This window comes from Rhopalosiphum maidis, chromosome 2, assembly GCF_003676215.2.
Source record: "Rhopalosiphum maidis isolate BTI-1 chromosome 2, ASM367621v3, whole genome shotgun sequence".
Taxonomy (NCBI): domain Eukaryota; kingdom Metazoa; phylum Arthropoda; class Insecta; order Hemiptera; family Aphididae; genus Rhopalosiphum; species Rhopalosiphum maidis.
Genome location: NC_040878.1, coordinates 76846509 through 76869531, shown reverse-complemented (window position 1 = coordinate 76869531; position 23023 = coordinate 76846509). Strand labels below are relative to the sequence as shown.

Sequence of the window (23023 nt, the reverse complement as noted above, 5' to 3'; positions counted from 1 at the left end):
GGTGAGTAGTTTATGAGTTATACTTATTTAAAATTTAGACAAGCGGAGTAATGGAGAAAACATTATGCGGGGTAACTCCGTACCACTCGGCGTTTTTTATCATGGCCTCAGGTAAATCATTAATGAGCTTTAGATGATAAGAAAATAGGTTAGAATAATATGCAATACTATATACATCATGGCAGATATTTTGAATATCCCCGCCAATTGATTCAAAATTCTGATTTGTTTATATAAATATATTATGTATTTATAGAATTTAATAATTTAAATAACAATAGTAGAAACAATACATAAAGTATTCCAAAGTATTGTGAAATACTGAAATGTAGTATATGATTTTAAGCAATTTAGATTTTTTGTAGTATTTTCCTAGTTTAACTGTTTAAATGCTTTTTTTGATCATTTACATTTAAAATTAGATATATCTTTTATATTTTCATAAATATAATTTAATAAACGAAGTTGAATACAACAAATATTGAATAGTTGAGTTTTTTATTTTGATAATTATGAATATAACTAATTGTTAAAATCTAAATTGTAATGTACCCATCAAATAAGTATGTAATACGAAGAAAATATATGTGGAATTTTTGGTATATTATACCATATACCTCAATATGGTACATTTGAATTATTTTGAATGTTTAACTACGAGGCTTGCTGATGATTATTACAGTATGAATATATTATAATTAAACTATAAAAAATTAATTAGTATACTACACAACCAAAAATAAATATTTGTTTCTTTTATATATATATAAAAAAAATGTATTTATATATATATATATATATTAATAGTTTAAATAAAGTAAAGCAAAGAGTAAACGAGGTAAACCTATTCATATTCATATTTTTTAAATATAATTATTAGTGTTAAAATTAAATCTCCTATTACTTTTGTTTAAAAAAAAAACAGTTGATTTGTAAATTAAAAAAATTCTATCATTAAAAAAAAAAATTAGCACATTATATTCATATAAATTAATGAGTATCATTTAAATGTAAATAATGACATAGTAACAGTAAATATTAAATAGTAAAAGGCACATGGCATAATGCACTGTAAGAGCTATAAACCGTGGTTAACGCTGGGCACAGATAATGTGTCCCCAGAAAAACAAGACATAATATAACACAAAAAAAAAATAAAAACTCAAAAATAGTTGTTTTAAAAAAATTATACTCTAATCATTAATAATCAATGAAACATAGGACTTACAAAAAATTAATGTTAAAAAAATAGGTACTTATTCCAACATTATAAAGCCTGAACAACTATTTGCACATAAATGATAAAATATACGTAATAATAATTTTCTTAGTATAATTAATTAAATATTATTGTATTGTTATATTATTGTTTTATTTACAAAAATAGGCATTTAAAAAAGTTTGATGGTATCATGAATTTTTTTTTTTTGCTATTTCCTACATAGTATGTTTTTATTAGAAAAAATTTAATTATATAACTGCTATGATATAATATATTAAATTACATGTGAAGTTATAGTAAAAAATAAAAAAATACCAATAAATGCTTGTTAAAAGAAAAATACATATAATTAAAAATATATATAACTAAAGATATTTAAAGTTAGAAGAATAATTTTACGATGCTTGTAACAATAATAAGGTTTTAGTTCTTTGAGGTTAAAAACTTAATTAAAGCAATGTAGTAAATTATTAAGTAGGTAAAAACCGACAAACACAATCTATGTTCATGAGTGGTTTGTCGGTAATTAATAGTAGCATCACCGAAAAAAAAATCACATAAAATCAGTAGTATATGTATCACAAAAATAGAAATTTTTCACACATTTTCTACTCCATCATATTCTTTTTATTACAAAAACAAAGACTTAACGATTACACATAGAAGACAATAAAAAAACATTCTGTCTAACGGTGGCCGCCTCTAATTATGTTCTGACTGAATTGTTCTTCAGTCGTCAACTGTTTTCTGAATGCAAGCACAGTTTCAACTAGATCTTGAGTAGCAGTTAATTTGGTTTGAAGCAAATTGAGCAGCTGCAATGAGTACGCTGGAAAAACAATACAGTTTAGAATAAAACACTATTGATCCACAATATGCAATTATAAATCAAAAAATATTTCAAACGTGCATACATTATATAATTGATAATATCAAAAAGCACACACACAAAATTGAGCAAGCCAATTTATGACCAAATATTTAATTAAAACATTGGCCCAAACAACCTTGGTCCTTTTTAATGTAATAAAAAAAAAATGGAAGGAATTTTAAAAAAATACTTTTGATAAAAATAATTTTTTAAACATATTATATTAATTAAATAAATAAATAAATAAATACAAGGAGTAAACCTTATATTATAAACTACTGAAGTATAAATGCATAACTGTAAACAAATGCAATCAAATATGGTTCAACAATTATTTTGGTTCTATAAATAATGGTAAAATAAATATTACAAACATTAATAGACTAGATAGACTTAAACACGTTGATGGGTTTTCAATGAGCAATTGGATAGACAATTCTAATTTTTACTAACAGTATACTTTAAATTACTTGAATTGCTTTATTTAATCACAGTAACAATTAATTAATACTAATGGTAAACAGTTGGACGGCATATTTCTTTTATACACGTAACTCAAAAATTTAACTAACATTAAATTAAAACTAAAAAAATATATATTCAAAAGGTTATTTAGAAATATATTCTTGTTAAGATTGTAAAACAAAACAAAGATAATATAAATACTCTATAGAATCTGAACAACGAAATAAAAATACTTCAATTAATTAGGATTAGTTGGTTAATTATATATATATTTTCAATTTTTAGTAATCAGGCTTAAAATAAAAATGAGAATTATTTTTAAATAATCAATAAAAATTGAATATTATAACATTAAATATGGTATACTAGACACTTCTAGAAAATAAATTATACACATTTATAAAAAATTAAAAATTGAAAATTAAGAAATATTAGAAAATAGAAAAAAAATAATTAGAATTAATTTTCCATATTCTGAAATATATATATAAACATAGCTTAAAATTTGCCCGTTTTAGTCAAATATATTATAGTGAAAATAATCATTGTGTCAAGCATAAATATGTTTTTTTTCCCGAATCAAAACAACTATGCAATAATAATGTTGTTTATGTCAAATACAATAAACAATACATTAAAAGAAAATAAGTTGCTATGATATATTTGAATAATATTAAACCAGAAACAACAAATTGATAAATAAAGAATAAAATGCAGCAATATCAAACACGAGAAGAAAATAAAAGTTCTAGAGATAATAATATAGAACTATGCTAATTAATAAATAATACTGAGTAAATCAACAAATTTAAAAAAAATTCTACTAATGATTTTTTTTTTGATTTTTATAACAATTAACTAGACTATATCATTTGGAAATTACCAATTTCCATCAACGGAAGTATATATAAAAAAAAGAAAGCATAAGCAATAGGTAAAGCTAAAAGTTGGAGAGCAACAAGTAAACAGGTTTTTTGATCTCGGTTACCATCTTGATCGTAGTCAACATTTTTAGTCATTGCCAACAACTGTTTGTCTTTTTGTAACCATTTCTGTCCAGATTCTAGTAATGACTTGTGTTTATCTAGCATTTCATCTTCTTGTTCTTGCAGCTGGGAAACAGCTTCATGGAAATTGTATAAGTCAGCAGACAATTCACCTTCCTGTTAGAAAAAATAAATTAAATAATTAAATAAAATTTAAAAAAAAATAACTATAATAGTTTTAAATACTTACATTAAGCGATCTTAATGCAGCTAAATCATCATCCACCATACTGACATCTTGTAAGTTACGAGATATGTTTGGCGAACGACTCGGTGGTGGAGAATACATAGGAGCATTAACCTCACCAGCAGCAGGATCTGATGCGTCCAATTCTTTAACACGGTCAGCATAACGGAGCGTGTTCAGAGAGTGTTCACATGAGCTTAGTCCTGGACTTATCATTGCAATCTAAAAATATATTATACACATATTTATCAAAAACATTCATAATTAGTTTATATATTTTTTATGACAATTAACTTACCATACAAGTCTTAGTATTTTCACCAACAAAGGAATCTTTAAGAACTTGTGTTAATTTACTTGCTCTAAAAGGTAAATGAGAACCTTTTTTCCCTAAAGCACGGATACACTCTTTCAGTGCAAGAAGAGATTTATTTATTTCTGCACCTTCCATTCCTAAATTAAATTATTATATTAAGATTAAACAATTTAAAAATAATTAAAAAAAATTATTACGTGTTTGTCGGTTAGCTGATGATGTATCGGCACCTCTTTCGTTTCCTGCTAAATCTATTAACGAAAATTTTCCATGTATTTGATTTAAACCCGGTATACGCAATACAATTTGGAAAACGGCATGAGACCTTGATGAGTTACTATTGGCTGATGTCTGACCTGAAGTTCTAATATAAAAAAATTGTATGATTTTAAAATATTATACAATGATTAATCATGAAAAATATAAATACTTACCTAGCACTATTACCGTCATTAATTATTTTCAATACTTCATCTACCGTAGTAACTACTTTTTCAGTAAGACCAACTACTTGTACTTTTTGCATGCCATCTTCAAGTACTCTTAACTTGGCTTTATCACCCAGCAAGTCAAACACCTAAGAACAATTACAAAAAATATTTAAATAATAATCCACTATAAATAGATGAATATTATTATTAATTTCAATTACCTTGCCACTGTATATTTCAAAAAAGCTAGCAGTAACAACCAGATTTAACGGCGAATAACTAGGCGAATTTAAAAAACGGAAAACATCTTTAGCAGCCATTGCATAAATGCCTTTTTTACAGTCTTGTGTTTTTCCATGGAAATCTCCACCCATAGTGTGTGTCTTACCACTACCAGTTTGTCCGTAAGCAAAGCATGTGGCCATGCCACCATCGAATATGGTTTTAACAAGAGGTCTTGCAGAATATCTAGTTTAAATAAACATTATTGTTTAATTTCAAATGTATTTTATAAATTGAAAATAATTATTAATTAAATAGACATTGTGATACTAACTTATAAACTGTCTCATTAGTGCAAGTCTCATCGAAGGCATAATCAAATCGGAAATGCTGGTTTTCTAAATATTTTGTAAGATCTACTTTGTTTTTAGGTTCATGAACAATAACCTGATTTTTGGATGGAATTGCAACAACATCAACTTCTTTTCGATTGAATTCTGAATATAGTAACAGTTGTAAGTATAATAAAAGTTGTCGTTTTAGTTATTTTTATAAATACAAATTGTTAAGTACATTTGTTTTCTTATATCACTATACTAGTTACATTGAAAACAACCATATTCAAAATATTTTAAGTTTTAATACCTTTTTTATTAAGTGGCCTTTTTCTGACACAAACAGTAATTTGATGATCTTCAACTACTTCAGAGTCTCTCAAAGGTTTAAAATCTAAATTAGATTGATAATCTCTAAAATATAAATCAATTTTATATTAATATTTGATGAAAATTAGATTTAATTGGTGATTTATAGCAAGCACACCTAATCATAGCAAGAAACTCCCAATTTGGATTACCAGGGTCCATGTTCATTAATGCTTCTTTTTCTTCTTTTAATTCAGCTTGGCGTTGTCGCCTCTCCTCTCGGTTTTTTTTCAATTTAGCAACTTCCTTAACTACATTACTCCGTCTATCTTTGGCAGCTGCAGCAGCAGCAGCAGCTGCGGCTGCTGCTACTGTAGTTGTATTTGAACCACGGATTGCTCCTGCTGTATTATTGCTATACAAGTGTGTTAATTGTTGTGTTTGAGGTGGCGGATCTGCTGGTTTCAACACAGGAATTTGTTGATATTGGGTTGGAGGGTTTAAAGGTGTACAAGGAACAGTTGTTGATAAAACTTCTCCAGTGCCATTCACTGCTGGCGAATAATGATTGGTTTGTCTAGTAACTGGTTTTGTTCCTTTATATGAACCTAATAAAAAATGTATATAAGATTAAAAATATTTTATATAAGATGTGTAATATTGAATAATTTTTATAATCTATAATTGGATTGTTGAGCAATAATTATGTTTAAAAATAAAACATAAAATAACTTATAATTGTATTATTATATATATTTTTTTAAGTTATTTATTGTTGAAATTTGAAATATTTTTTGTAAGGTATACTAAACTTATCTAATTAAAGTAAGTTTTAATTTTTTAAATTAGTATAAAAATAAATACTTGCCTTTATTATTTGTAAATGCTTGTATTGAGGCTTTAGTGGAATACTGAAAATATAAACATAAATACTTTTATTAATAGTCTATAACTATTATAATTTATTGTTATTATATTACATTTATAATTACAAAGTATTTGTGACCTAGAATATCATAAGACACATTGGTATAGTTACTAATTACTGTAATTCTTTACCCTGGAACTTTATCTATCTATCATCCTTACCCAACACAATTTTTAAACAGAAATCGGTTTTAGCTATTGAACACACAAAGGTGACAATGTACCATTTATTATTAATTATTATTATTGATAATAAATGTACATGAGCACTAGAATAGTTACTTAACTAACTACTTGAGCTAAATAATCAATATGATTAATTCATAATTATTTATATTAACTTAAAAGCCTAATTATATTTATAACTAATAAAAAAGTCATAAAAGTTAAATTTACCCTTGCTAACTTGCTAGTTGTTGGTATATTAGTACCATTTTGAGCAACCATAGTAATACTAGGAATATTTGAACGTAATTGAGGATTCAATTCCAAAATCCCATCTAAATCAATCTATAAAAAAAACAAACAGCACAATATACTTTGAAAACTAATGTGAATCTAAGCAGTTTATCTAACCTCTTTGCCTTTTGTTTCTCCGTTTTCAAGCCATTCCACTGAAATGCTTCTTGTATCTGGATTCATTCTAGACACAACCGCTTTATGGATGCGACCTAAAATTAAAAGAACAAACATTAGGTTTACACTAATTTAAATAATTATTAATAGATACTCAAATAATTGAGTCGGTAAAAATAATTTCCAATTTCTACTCGAAAAAAGTAATCTCACATTTTTAGAAGCAAGATATAATGTCAGTAATGAATATAATCTTTAATATTATTCTATAGTAGGTATAAGTTACAAAAATATAGTTTTACAAAATTAAATAAACTGAAAATCTGATTCTTTAATGAAATTTTTAAAGGAATGTACCTACATTTGTATACAACTAATATGGCAATGAACTTGACCTTTTACAAATTGTTTCCATGTTCATTAATATTGTACAAGGTTGCCCATAGGAACATATTTACTAACAGGAAACAACATAAGCTAGGCCTAAACCCTTATTGGTATACATATAAATTTGAATAAAAGGAAGGGTCAACACTAAACATGACATTTATAAAACTTATAATGTATGGAAACTATGGTAACATTTTTTAGATCACTATAAACATGATAAAAAAATGACCACAACACATGACATGGTTACAACCAATATGAGAATATAATGAAGCAAAATATTTTTATTAGAATAAACACGTAAAAATATATATTGATAAAAACAAAATCAAAATTTTACTTATTTCTATTTTAAGCATTATTTGTTTAATCATCAATATTTGAACATTATAGTTTGTCATAAATAAAACATTTAAATTGTAATTCATATACCACAAAAAGAAACAATTAATCTTAATAGTTCCAGATAACACACAATTTCAGATGAGGAAAGTGAAGTTAATAATTATATTATATGATGTGAAACTTTTATTTTGATTTATTAATTTTAATAATGCTCATCAATAAATTATTTTGATTCTTCAGGTGATTTATTCTTAATTTTTACGATTTCAAATTTTACATCAATATTAAATTAGATGATTTCTATAAGAAACTTCTATTCATTCACATATATTTGTTAAACAGAAATTATTCAATATCTACATGTTTTTGAATACACATCGAGATTTAAATACTATAGTAAATTAGTAAGCTACTTAAAATAAACTAGACTGAGTGTCTTAAGAAATAGGATACACTTAATCACTCATTACTATGTAAATATTTGTATTTAAATTTGTATTCTAAATCTAAAACCGGCAAAATTAGAACTAGGTATAATTAAAATAAAAAAGAATGAATTACATTTGATTTTGTTTTAGTTGTACGTTTTTTTTCGTTCTAAACACTATATAATACGTTTTACATTCAAAGCCGTAACTGGAAATTAATTTCGGGAGGGGTTTTAAGTTAAAAAATTGTGTTCTAATTTTATTATAATATTGTATAGGTTATTTTACTACCGCATAATATAACACTAAAAAAAATCGAGGGGGAGGTTGAACCCTAAGATACGGCCTTGTTTACATTTATTAATAAATAATTTACTATTTATAAATTTATAATAAATTAAAATATTTGTGAATTAAATTGTAAATAAAAATGTATAGTAAGTATTGTTAAAAAAATATATGTAGAATTTTATTTTCTAAAAATACATGTTTTTATAATAAATTATGTAATTTCATGATATGTAATAATAAAATAATAATTCATAAATAGTAAATAATTTATTACTTAATAATAAATGTATAATGTATGGTGCTTAAGACAAAAAAATACGTACAATAAAAAAAAAATCAAATTTAATTCATTTTTTTTTTTAATTATACCCAGCTCTACTTTTGTCAATTTTGGCTATATAATACAAATTGATAAATTAAAATTGCTTGAAAAAAAAATGATTAATTCAAAAATGATTGAGAGATACCATTTAAAAAAATATAATTTTATTGCGCATGTACAATATACATGAGTTAGAAAATTTGTTAAAGTCATAGGAATTTATGATGTATTAGCTTAGTTTAATGTCCCGAATTGAAAAATATTTACAGGGTAATCAGTGATGATAAAGTGTACCCTATTTCCGCGGGCACACAGTAAATAGGTTAGGTAAAATAAATTATCGTTACTAGTTTATATAAATAAGTAATGTAACACCGTCTTATGTCAATGCGAATGATGCGAGACGAGTTACGAATGATACTGTAACAAACAGTTGCTAAACCCGATCTCATTTTTATTTTTTAAAATCGGAAATTGTTTGATTGTTATGTACGGTGGTTTTCCTAACTCATACCTCACACGCCTGACATGGGGCACAACACTAGTTGAGTAATTTGAATGAGTTTTACAAGTGTACATTAGGAATTAAATGATCTTAAAAGGCTCAAACATCGAATAGTAGTGAACTGGTGAATTCAATTTTAATGACCAATTCGCCCCATTCAATTCATCAAATTGTTGCTGTGCTACCCAGCATTAGTATAATTTATTTATCAAATAGTAAAATTTACATAATATACATTGTATATTAAAAAAATGTTTCAATTTTCATCTAGAAAATGTAATTAGATAAATAATCAACGTGTTTATTTAAGTTAAGAAATAGCTTAGATTTCAATAATTCTACCAACTTTTAATGTTAGGTAAATAACAACAACTAACACAAGTAAAAAAAAAGTAATGTAGTGCTGGATTAATGAATTATTATCGAATTCTTCACGATTAATGAACCATCTTCGTGCAATGACCTTTCAAGATATACCAAGATGGATTAAGCTATAATACCCAGTAAGAAGCATTTATTCTATATGACTATATAGAATGGTATAATCCTTTATAATTATTACTTTATGCACTTTTTAAATTTAATGATTGGGTTTTCTGATGATAAATTTATAAAAATTATTATTATTTTGTTTTTGTATAATATAAAGAAATCGGATGTAACTATGTAAGTATTATAGTACGAATGTAAAAATACACTATTACAGTTTTACAATGTTTATAAAGACATGATAATATTTTATTACAATTTGCAATGGATAGGAAGTATAAAATCGTAAGACACAAATAGGATTTATAGTATACTATTAAAGTTAGTAGTTACTATTATACAACAATAAATTAGGCAGCCAAAAAGTCAAAAACAACCTTAGTCTTATTTGTATACGAATACTAAAGATAGTTTAGTAACAAATCATGAATTGTATAGTATGTTAATAAAATAAATATGTATTATATAGTTACGCAAGTCATGAAATAAGGGTGGAATATGGATATCTATATATTTCCATCCTAGTCATTCTGCGCATTACACAATAACACAAATAATGTTTATTATTGTCTATTGAAATGTATACATTATTATATAGCTTTCATTTAGAGAATTAATTGTATGTAACTTTATAACCTAATGCAGTAGTTTTCAACCTTTTTAACCATGCGGCACACTTCATTGTCTACAGATTTTTCGCAGCACACTTCAAGAGTGCTTACGGCACACGCCAGTGTGTCCCGGCACACCGGTTGAAAACCACTGACCTAATGAAATGAATAAATTCGATTATATTTGTTTATATATTGTTAATATATATTGTTCCATCTCTAGAACTCGATCTTAAATACGACAAGAAATATTAAATATACACCTATGAATTCCAAGTCGAACATTATTTCAATTGGTACTTTTAAACGGGTATTAATTATTATAACTTAATAATAAACTAATGATAGTACATGTACCTACAGGTAAACAAACATTGACTTTGAATAAGAAATAACGTTTTAAACTATATGTAATTACTTAACATAGCATTTTTTAAGTTTAAAAATGTAAGTTAATTGGGTATCGCTTTGTTGTATATTAGGTGTTGAGTGAATTTGTTAAATTAGAGTTCAATGATATATCATTGTGTACAAAAAATTATTTTGAGCGGAAACAGTCAGTCAGTCTACATCACTGTATATTTATATTTAAAATGTTTCATGAAATATATTTTTGATAAAGCTATTGAAGTTATTATTATAATAATATATATTTATATTTTACACCATATTATATCAACTATTTAACTCAAAATTGAATAACATATACTTCAGTAAATAGTAAATACCGAGGTAACTGATGAATACCGTAAAACAGTAAAAATAGATATATAGTATAAATCAAAAATGTCATTGCGTATGATACAATTATTTATTATAATAAAATATATTAATATACGTAAGTTGTATAGGTTCTCGCGAATAATGTATTTAAATTATAACAAGATAATTTACATCATTATTTATCTTAAAAAAAGAAATGTCATCAAAAACCTTAATTCAAATGCATACAACAATGAGCAAACGTTTTGCTTATATATTTTAATATTTTTAATACAAATATAAAAAGAACTCATGCAGGATTTTGTATTATGTTTTTAAGTTTTGACCCAGTAAATAATTTTGAATTAAATTATATAAAATATATATATATTAAAAATGGAAAATTGTATTTTATAACGAAAATGATAATATAAACATTTGGTGAAAATTTCAAGTATCTCGGCAATTCGTTTTGAATTACACTAAAAAACAAAATTGATTCTGTCGACAATTAGATTTTGGTAAAAGTTCCCGTCTTTCTTTTCTTTTATTTTCCCCGATCATAGTAAAAAAAGTACTTATACTAGAAATGTTTTACTTTTGATCTCTAAAATACCAACTAAATAGATTGAATTTGTTACTAGAAACCAACCACATTTTTGAAAATCCAAATTCAGAATCTAAAACGAAGACTAAAACATAAAAATATAACGTCCAAATTTCAACACTACAAATGATAAAATAAATAGTTTTTTTAAAATCAAAACTTACACTGATTGCACACGTGGTATATTAATATTATATTATGTAAGTAAGACAATTACTAACCCGTATCGTCCACGAGATTTTCAACACGCATTTCCATGTTGAACTCTTCGTCAAAATTACATTGAATATTTTTATCAGATATCGAACCAATATTTTTTTTACACTTGCATCTACAATCATTACGCTGTTTGTCATGATGAAAACATGATAAGCTCTTCTTTATCCACGATGACATAATTTGTTAAATAGGTAATAACCAAAATAATGTGATAAAAAGAGACTGAAGATGAAAAATAACTGAAACCTTTTTCGCTATCGGTCCATGAGAATATACAACTGGTCGGATTTATAATGAATAACGCACTACCGACGTCAATTTTACCGACAAATTTATTTTAATTAACGTGCGAAACTTTCAATTGGTTTACTCATTCAACGCTCATTGGGTACAATACTGGCGGTGTTGTCCGTAAAGTACAGTTTGCAAATCGTACCAGGCACAAAGCAGCCCCCACCCCTAACCCAGTATATATTATAGTCGGGATGAATATATAGTATCTAAACGTCTGGAGGCCATGGTAACTAGTTAAAAATAAACTCCAATCGATCAGTATTTGAAACAATTTATCCAAAACCGTAGACACGATAAATTAAAACAGGTAGTGGCTGCTATGTAACAATTTTTTTATACCTGACAAAGTTAACGGCAATTTTGTGAAGTTCCACCGAACAGTATTTTTATAGAGATATTTAGATAATTAGACATCAATTAAATAATTACGTGTTTTGTAAATTATTGTTTTTGTTACAGCTTATTTTATTTTTTATTAAAAAACAATTTTTAGAAATAAAATAAAAAGTAATACTGGGATGAAGATTAAATATATGACCTACAACCATATTTGGAAAGAATTCAGAATCCGCCAAGGATTTCATGATTTATTTAATGTTGGTTGTATGGACATTTATAGTTCTGTGTTATTGATAAATTGGTACCCAACTATCGGCAGGTACGAATTAAAAATCAAACAAAACAAGTATAATAAATAAGTCACCGTAAGCCATACTTATATGAAAGTAAACAGCATACAAATACATATGTTTAACGCTATTTATAGATTTTTTAACTTCAAAATAATTTACTTATTTCTGTGATTTTTATGAATTATGTCGAAAATCTAATTTAAAACGCTTATAAAAAATATTGTGACTATAGATTTTGATTGAGAAATAAATAACTTACGAGGAGTTCTATATTAAATTTATAAACATTTCTATCCAGCAAATAATTTTTAATCAACATTCATAAAAAAAAACTAAAAATGTCTTACTTATGCCTATAAATAGTTCAAAATTACTCGAAACATATTGAAAATTTTATTATAAATATAAATCGATATTATAAAAATTAGGTGATTTCCAAGTATGTTTACGGTTATTCGTTTACGAGTTAAATATAAAAAACAAAATCGATTTTCTAGAAAATTTGAATTGTGTAAGAATTCATTTTTCCTAATTATAAAAATAAGTAATTGGAATTTTTAAGTTTGACCTCTTAGAACAGGGGTTGTCAACCAGTCGATCTATCTAAGAATATATATATGATCGTTATAAAAATTAATTTTACCATTATCGGTGGATCGCATAATAAAAAATAGGATAGTGTGAAATATTCTTAAATAATTATTCTTTGAAGCTTAGATCAGTTTTTTTATTGCTCATCAAACAAATCTCTTCCTAAAGAAAGACTTAAATTCAAGCAATTGAATACTCAAAAATAACACATAATAAAATCAATAAATGCATAGCTTTGATCAAAATTTACAATCATTGTTTAAAACGCTATACTTAAACTTTCATTAAGCCAAAATTAAAATCTGAATAATATATTTTTTATATTTTACGTTAACGAGTTATACGTTCACAATTACTGTATAGAGAAAGATGATAGATGCGCTAAAATAAAATCATTAAACCGCTATAAGGGGGGAACTGCATTAGAATTACTTCTCTGATGTGTTACATACCTTACATTCAAGTATTGAAACTAAGAAAAAATAATTCAAAGTAATACGTAGAAAAAATACAGAACATTAGGGTTTACGATTTACGAGATAAAATTCTCATTATTATAATTTACTAAGAAAATTATATAGATTATAAATCATATGAAAACAAATTATAAAAAAATAGACATACGTAGGTACTAAGGCTACTAATTACTTAGTACAAAGACATTTTAAGTTTATTTAAGTAGTTAAAATAATAAATTTAAATATATAAATAAATAATTATTGTAAACCTAGTCTCCGAGCCCATATAGTAATTATTTTTAATTGTCCTATTAAATTGTAAATAAGCAAAATAATAAATTAGTGACAGACAATTTTAACTCATTATACTGTAATTGACATAATGAGATGTCATTCGGTATTTATGTAGCCAATACTAATCAACAATTTTGTAAAACAAAGGTCTACAAATACATTTTGCATAGTAAAATAGAATTGATAATAATTAATAATAGTAACTCAAAACTTTTCAATTTATAGTAATTTACTAATTTATTATATTAGATAAGATATAACAAAAGCACAAAAATTCATAATATTATTCTACATTATTAAATTCGATGGCAAAAATTTTAATTAAATTATAATTATATGTATATAAGTCCTAATGAACCATGTATCAATATAGGTAAATCAATGAAAAATCCAATTCAGGATAAATTCAAGTTTCAAATCCTATACGACTTACTAAGAAAAGGCGAAAATCAGAGCAAAATAGTAATTAATACATTATCCGTAATAAGTATTAATTAATAAAATGTCTAGTAAGTATACATATTATAATACCAGCCCCAGTATGCACGCACATAATTAAAAAATGTATTTCATGTCTCACCTATTATATAACTGTAATAGATTATAATATACCTGATGGCTGATAGTGTTATTGCTATATTTCAGTGTCCACAGCCATTATAGTACTAGAAATTGATTAATGATTGTCTTCAAAACGGAAAACCACTTGATACAGGGGTATGGGGGTATGCCAAAAGACAATCGTTTATGGGATTAGGAAGCTATGATTTTCTGCATTTATATAACGCAAGCAAAAAATAGGAATTTAGAAGTTTATTTAATTTAATTTTCAAGTTTCCAAGTATTTATCTCTTTTAAATTATGAACAAATTACATAAAAAAGTGAGTTGCAAATTATTTGTCATATTTAAATTTTTAGAGAAATTAAAAATAATATTTAAAAAATATGGGAAAGTCGATCTAAAATAGACTAAGAAAAAATAAAATCTCGTTTTTGTGTCCTTATACTTAACCAAATGGTATCTCGATTGGTACGTTAGAATGAAAACACATTAAAATTTGTATTGTTGCGTGTTAGACAGAACTTTCTTTTATGAATTAAAACTTATAAACTAATAATTAAAATACAAATGCATACAAAAAATCACGTTCGTTTTAATGGATAAATATCCAAAGACATTAACCCAGGGATTAACCAGAACGATGTAAACATTGATATTAATTACGTAAAATAATGCATACAAAAAATAATTTACCTTCATTTTTTTAACATTTAGTCATTTATAAAATAATACGGCAATACAATATTATAACAAAAATTAAAAAAAAACAATATTGATTTTCGAAACCATAAATTATTTTTACCTTGTAAATTGTTTACCTCGTTGTTTACATTTATAAGGATACTCTCAAGACATACATAATGAGGTATTTAGTATTTTAAATTATATCTAAAACTAATAATATATAAATGAATGGTATTATCCCAGATATTATAATGTTATCACAGCCATTACACAGGTAGCATTTTTAAATAATTTAGATGAACCCAATTAAATGGATTGTTATTTATAATCGAATTTTTAGTTTTAAAAAAACCAAACATTATCTTAAAATATTATTTTAATTATTAATAATTTTTATGATCTATAAATAATATCAAAAATATAGAATGACCCTTTTATCTTCTCGATGAATTACAATACACAACTGGATAATGGGTACATAATATATTGTAAGTTATAACTCATATTATAACATAATAGTTGATTAATCATCAATGATTATAAATTGTTAACAAATCTAAAAATTATTAAATTTAAATCGGATAATATACTTTAAAGATTATTGATTAACATTTTTTTTTATATAAAATTTATTGTAACAGTAAAATACCTAGTAATATACAATTATTAATGCCTAAAAATGTTAAAACTTGATATATTCAATATTATATGTAACGATTTACTTATATTATCTATATATTTATACAATTATTAAAATAAATATATATTCCCAGCCAATTGTTTTGGTGTCACTATAAATTAGTTTAAGAGGATTCGATATCGACAGCTTTTGTCGTCTTGATTTAACATGCCCGGAACATTGAAATTTAGACGTATTTTTTGCTAAACGTACAAATCTATTAGATCTAGAGAAGCCATAATAAATCTCAAAACAGATTTGAATTTGTCATTAAGTCCCTTTGAAATCAACTCACCCGCATTTTTTAAATTTTCTTTATTATAACTTCTTCAAAAATTTAAACATGGCAATATTATTTAATTTCTACTTCTTTAGTATAACTTTTTTGAATTTAAAGCGATAATATCAAAAATGTGGTAAGTAAATATTATTTAGGTATTAATAGATTTTCGTAATGATAAGAATTTTTATCGCATTATTGTGTTAAGACAAAGCAACCGTTATGATTTTTTTTTGGAAATTTAATATCATAAAATAAAAAGCTGGACCTAATGTATTAGACACAGTGGCCCTTACATTAGAGTCTGCATTTTCTGGACGTCCTTATATGGTCTTGTGACTGCCTTGCCGCCTACAGAAGATACTACTGAAGGTCAAACAACTGTTGTCTTGTCACCCACCCAAACACTACAAATACGTTTACCTATTATTTCAACAAATTATATTTTTCGTAACAATAAATGAAAGGGTAGTAAATACCTTATATTTCATGCTCGAAATAAAATTATTATTAACAAAATAAATACATACCTACTAGTAAATCAATAAAGTTTAAAAATTATGAAATACGCCTACCACTTTCCAAAAATTATTAGTAACTACAGGCTTTACAATTTTTATGTTAAAAAAGGAATAAATAAAATTTGTAATAAAAATAAGATATGAGTGTTAAGCATATTTTAACTATTTACTTAAAACATATTTAAAAGTAAATTAACTGTTTTTTTTTTATGTATAAATAATTTAAACTTGAATTAGAATGATGTAAAAAAAATAATTCATCATTTACAAAGTACAACGACTAACCATTCTTATTTATCCAACTTTTAACTAGAATCCAACTAGTACTTAATTTTTAAATTACACGAGCACCTTACTTAAAATAAGATTATTAATATATCGTTTCAAACAACTTGATTAGTAGGTATCTACCAATTTTGATTTCATAGAAAAATTAATTATACACTTATTTAAATCAATATCATTTATAAAAATAAATTAAATGAGTTATATGTACAAGTATAGTATTATATAATAAATTATTTAAATTTTAAAACACAAGTTCAATTTTAACAGAAATTCTATGTAATATATACCTATCTATTATACAACAAATTAAATACACATATATGTTACCTAATATATAGAATTACATCACATTCAAAATAGAAACTTTAACTAACATAAAAATTTAAAAAAAATAATAATCACAATAATTAAAACAAATTTTTCAAAATTAAATAAAATAGTTAACTTTCAATTGGTTTCTTAAATTATATAAATTATAAATAGAGTAAATTAAATTAAAGTTACTTTGAGGAATATACAATTTTTAAATAACTATTCGGTTACTTTAATTCCAGCTAATTAAATTTTTTTTTTAAAGACATATAGTGTATTAATACATATTAAAAAAAATATAGTTAGATAGGTATTGATAAGAAAACCTAAAAATACGATTAATATTTTAAAATTATTGATGTTTTTTTATTATTTAATTTAAGGACTTATCACAAATATGTAATATATTGTTCTAAGTTACATTAATTTGAGACTAAATCAATCACATCAATTTTATTGATAGTGTAACTAAGTACTAAGTAAATGAGATATAACAATAAATGGAGTAATTATGTTACCTAACTCATTAATAAGGTACAATACCCATAAATAAATGTATATCAATTTAAGTTTCTGATTATATACTCAATGAATAAAGTATCTAATAAAATTGCCAACAACTAATATATAACAAATTTATAACTGCTAAATCCAGCTAAATTATATTATATTAAAAAAAAGATTTTTAACTATTAGATACCTAAAATATTTAATGTGTATGTATAAAAATTTTAGCTCCTTAGTAAGTGATGTATATCTACTATTATTTTAAAAAATGTATTGTTGTCAGGTCATGAGTGTCGTGAATAGAAAGATTTATCAAATAAAACCATTTTCTTAAACTATATGAACATTTGATCAAATAAGAACATCTTTATTAATTGGTAAAATATTTTTATGTGCTTACAGCTTACTTATAATAAATTAAAAAAATGGTTACAGCCAAAAAAATATAACTATGAATACCACTTTAGCTTCATATAATTAAATGTAATAGAAATGATTATCTAATTGGTAAAGAAAGGTTTATAAAAAATGGCCTAGTATTACTTAGGTATAATAAAATTAATTAGAATTTAAATTTTGTATTTTTAAGCTATAAAATAATTGTTAATTCTCAGTATGTTTAAGACATTCACAGCCACGTTTCAAGTATAGTTAACACGGAGTTTTCATTTGTAGGTATACGGAATTATTTAACTGAAGTATTCTAATAATTATTTGATAAAATGGTTTTCTTTAAATACGTCTATGTATTGATTGGTATACATAGTTTTAAAATCTTACAAATAGATAGGAATATTAGTATTATTTACTGTAGGCATATTTGTTTTAAAATTGTGATTTTTTTAAACAGCTTTTCCAAATTATGCCGTGGTTGTGAAGTGTAAATAAAAGAGGTACCTAAAAAATATTGAGTTTATTTTACTAAAATAACTTTATATTTTTTTATAAATACTAAAATACTGTACTTAGATACTTAAAATATAGCTGTCAAGTACCTACATATTATGTTATAAAAAATAAATTATGAATGTAGGTGTATGTTGGGTAGGTACATATTGAGAGTAGGTACCTACATTATTTTAAATTGTATCTGAATGATATAAATATTGAATACAAACCTACATCAAGGTCCAATAATATGCACCTAATAGTGGTTATGTACTTATATAGTTAATATTTTTATTTATATAGATTTACTTAGATTAGTACCAATAATAAGTAGGTGCTGTAGGTGAAATTGCATATGCATTACCAATTGAAGTTTAAGTCAGTAGGTACAGATAGATATAAATGAAATATAATATAGAATAAAAAAATAGCTTGTATTACAATATAGGCACATAAACCTAATATAGGCACATTCTATCTATGTTTAACACTGAGATCCAATTATATCTATTTGTAGGTCTCCATAAGGCATTAGCATTTTTAGAAAACATTTAAGTTTGGCTACATGCCAACATAAAATGTCATCCAATGAGTAACCTGCATTCTAAATATTTTAAGTTATAAAATGTCTACCAATAAGTGCATTAACATAACTACCTAATTTTGATATATGTATTATATGTATAACTATAGGATATTAGGCACTAAAACATTTAAAAACAAAATTAGTAAGTAGATAAATGTCGAGAGCTTATTACTGATATTATGCCTAAAATATTTAAAACTAAAATAAAATCTACTGAAATGTACCTACGTGAGAAACAAACATCGATTAGGTATTAATTATTAATCATAAAAGTAAACTTTAAGAGGTAGACATCACTTATTTATCTCGTTATTTCTTTAAAAAAAGTAAAAAATAATGGTAGGTCTATAAAAATGTAGGTACTAGATTTATTAATGTATGTTAAATTGATCATATCAAATATTATTGATTGATAACTAACAGGTACTTAATCACCTAAATAGCTACATTTGATAAAAAGGAAATAGTTAACTACCTACACAAAATGCAATAGATATTTACATAAGTATCCTACATTTTATGATATATTAATATCTAAAATAAGAAAATCAAATGTAATAGACAAGTACATATGTAAATATTATATACATATTCACTATATAAATATCAAAGTAGATGTACAATTTTAATTAAATTATCTTCCTTTAATATTATATTGATGTGGAGCACAATGAATAATGAAGAAAATATGTTAAGTAACCCATTTAGTAATAAAAAATTATCTAACGCATCCCCGTTCCGATCAACAACATAGAAAGTAATGATCCAAGTAATCGCAGCAAGATAGTACTAAGATAGGACATTGAACCCCAATGCTATTAGAGTCTCAGAGAATCGTTAGATTTTTAGAGGGGTTCTTCTCATATTAAGCGTTATTGATAAAAAGCTAATGGATGTACTGCCAAACTAAAAATTCACAGGTAGGTACCTAAGACTGTTTTACAAGCAATAACAACTAAATGTATAGCCAGTGTTACAATTGCATGGGCAAACCAAGACTAGGCTGTATTTAACCACAATTAAGAAATCCTGGACTCGACTGGAGTGAGACAGACCTAACCACCTATATCATCTCATGTAACAATATTTTTAACAAAAAGTAATCATCTATCGCTCACCGTCGGTACGTTTGATCTTGATGTCCATGGCCAGTTTCAAGTTTACGCCCTCGAATAACGCGTCTTCCACTTGCATGTTGATGTCTTACGGTCGTTTTTTCCAAACGACGACCAAAAGGCGGGCACGACGATAGTGTCAGGGACCGTGTGTGCGTATAAAGTGTGTGTGTGTGGGGGGGGGCAAAAGATAACGATACAAAGGTGCGATACGCCGATACGCGTAACGACCAACGACTATTATAACAATATTGTGCGGTAATAATGATAAATGATAATATTACTAACGGCGGACGGATGAACGATATAATATAATAATATGTTATTCAATTTTTTTAACGTATTTTGCACGAAACGCGATAAACGATAAAACAATAACAAAATAAGATCGAGACAATCATCGGGGGGAAAACGTCACGCGAACGGCCGCACCAGCCGTGTTGTGCGCAAAACCGTTACACCGGCGGACGACGAGTGACGACGACTGATAACCATTAACGACGGCCACCGACATATGCGCACGGCGACTACCGGCGGAGGACGACGACTTGAACGGTGTTGGTGGTGGTGGCGGTGTAGTAGGACGGTCGATGAGGTGGCGGAGGAGGAGGTGACGGTTACGGACGACAAAGGCCAACGACCAACGATGGATCCATAAACATGCGATCGCGGGGGCCCCCTAATCGAACACGTCGTGGTTATAAAAAAAATACCCCAAATGCAATAGTAGATCTGAGGTCGTAGTCAACGAGCGTCCGAGTCTCGCCCATAAGATATGTCAATACAGATACTAAGACGCCGGTGGTACGTTCCCACCGGACTGCGAATGGTTTTTAAGTCGTTTTGCCGCCGGATTCGAATGCAATGTGCTCTCGGTTGGCAAACGGAATTGTTCGATAGGAAAGAAAATTACTAATAACCAATAATATGTAAACAACAATTTAGTAATGACGAATAACGTGGTGACTAGTGAGTCACGAACTCACAAAGATCATTCGAGACTCGAAGGAGGTGGGTCGACGAAATTCAAAACTGCCGTCCACACGCCACCGTGCAAGTGCAAGAGGCAAGGTCGTGTTTACGGCGGTACCAACCACCCGGCGCCGACAAACGTGTAACACTATAATTATCGTTAAAAATATGTAAAATATATAATAGCAATTGTAACGTAAAACGTTCAACTGATATCTTACATACTAGGCTACGATATAATATAAGATTACATAAAATATCAAAAATACTTCTTGTTTACTTATTATTTTATAGCATTGGGCAAATATTATTTCAATAATAGAACTGTGAAAGTAATAACGGATTTGAGACTTGAGGCTTGAGTGAACAATGATAAAATAATTTTGAAACCGTCAACGGACTTTTAAACAAAAAACGGTATACAATCACGTTTTGCGCAACAAGGTTGATAACGGACTATGGCACGCGGTCACACTGTAGAATTTTATTTAAACTTTAAACTACCCGCGATTCTCTAATTCATTTGTAAAATAGATGGATCATAAATTCGTTAACGAGCTGCAAATCCCCAATTCACAATCAGAGTTAAAAATCGAAGCATTTTTACTGCCCTACAGAGTGATGTTAAACGCAAAAAAAAAACAAGTATCATTGTACAATAAACACATTCATTAGATCAATGAATTTTGAGTGGGTCATTCAAAATCTAAAAATAAAAATTATTTGTCATAATTATTAGGGTTTGGATGTTATAGGAGTTGCATATTATTGTTCTGTATACTTTCGATTTTTAGCAGATCAAGCTAGAAATCCGAGCTATACTATGTCGAGTTTAAAAATTCATATTTTGCATTTTTCTTGATTTCCATACACTTATCATGCATATTTAATATTTTCTGAAAAACTTACCTAACAAATAATGAAAGTATATAAATTTTTAACCATTTTTTTAGTTCAATGAAAATTCAAATGCCAACAGGTTAGTGTTACATGTGACACAATTTTCAATAGTACCTAGGTACAATTATTTTTTAATATAGTTTTTTGAAATTTTTTTATGTATAAGTATAATAACAATGGTTAATATAAGTAATAACAAAATATGTTTTTGAATAATGAACTTTGAATAATTTTTGCATATTTATTAAATTTTTTTACGCATTTCACATTTTTCATGTATATTTTATAATTTTTTCGTACATATTTTGCCTATTTTAGCTCCTATAACTCCTGTTATACTCCTTAATTATCACTCATCAAAATATTCTCCAGATATAAGTAAGTTCAAGAATATAAATACATTTTATACCTATACCTATCCAGTTTAGGTATACATCAAATATTTTAGTATCCAAAAATTAGGCTTTCTAATATTTATATTTTATACATAATATAATGTTAGTTACCCTTTATTGGCTATATTTGATCTCAGTATTCAGTTGCGCCAATGGTACTAGGACGTACTAGATACTATATTTATTATATTTGTACCTACCTAGTACCTAATACCTATATATAACAATTTTACCCTTTATTCGTTTCC

The 23023-nt window shown here is 26.0% G+C and overlaps 1 protein-coding gene across 2 annotated transcripts; it reads right to left on the bottom strand.

The window, feature by feature from the left end:
- Positions 1 to 1581: 1581 nt before the first annotated feature.
- Positions 1582 to 21473, bottom strand: LOC113553880 (kinesin-like protein KIF2A). Of its 2 annotated transcripts, none has more exons than XM_026957442.1 (14): positions 20512 to 21473; positions 6908 to 7002; positions 6728 to 6841; positions 6273 to 6315; positions 5583 to 6012; positions 5406 to 5509; positions 5095 to 5257; positions 4760 to 5006; positions 4542 to 4684; positions 4305 to 4471; positions 4090 to 4244; positions 3795 to 4013; positions 3547 to 3721; positions 1582 to 2051 (listed from the first exon to the last, which is right to left on the bottom strand). In XM_026957442.1, the coding sequence occupies exons 1-14, from the start codon at positions 20585 to 20587 to the stop codon at positions 1909 to 1911; spliced, it is 2274 nt and encodes a 757-aa protein (XP_026813243.1). In that variant the 5' UTR covers positions 20588 to 21473; the 3' UTR covers positions 1582 to 1908. The 2 variants fall into 2 exon arrangements, with proteins under 2 accessions (XP_026813243.1, XP_026813242.1); XM_026957441.1 differs by lacking the exon at positions 20512 to 21473 and adding an exon at positions 11819 to 12036.
- Between the last annotated feature and the right edge of the window lie 1550 nt (positions 21474 to 23023).

Bases quoted from the DNA above. Each gene is read 5' to 3' on its own strand.
- LOC113553880 (XM_026957441.1), bottom strand. From the start codon at position 11,993: ATGTCATCGTGGATAAAGAAGAGCTTATCATGTTTTCATCATGACAAA. The intron at 7,003-11,818 runs GTTAGTAATTGT...TTTTAATTTTAG, and splicing joins AAATCTCGTGGACGATACGG to GTCGCATCCATAAAGCGGTT. The intron at 5,007-5,094 runs GTTAGTATCACA...TATTTAAACTAG, and splicing joins ACTAATGAGACAGTTTATAA to ATATTCTGCAAGACCTCTTG.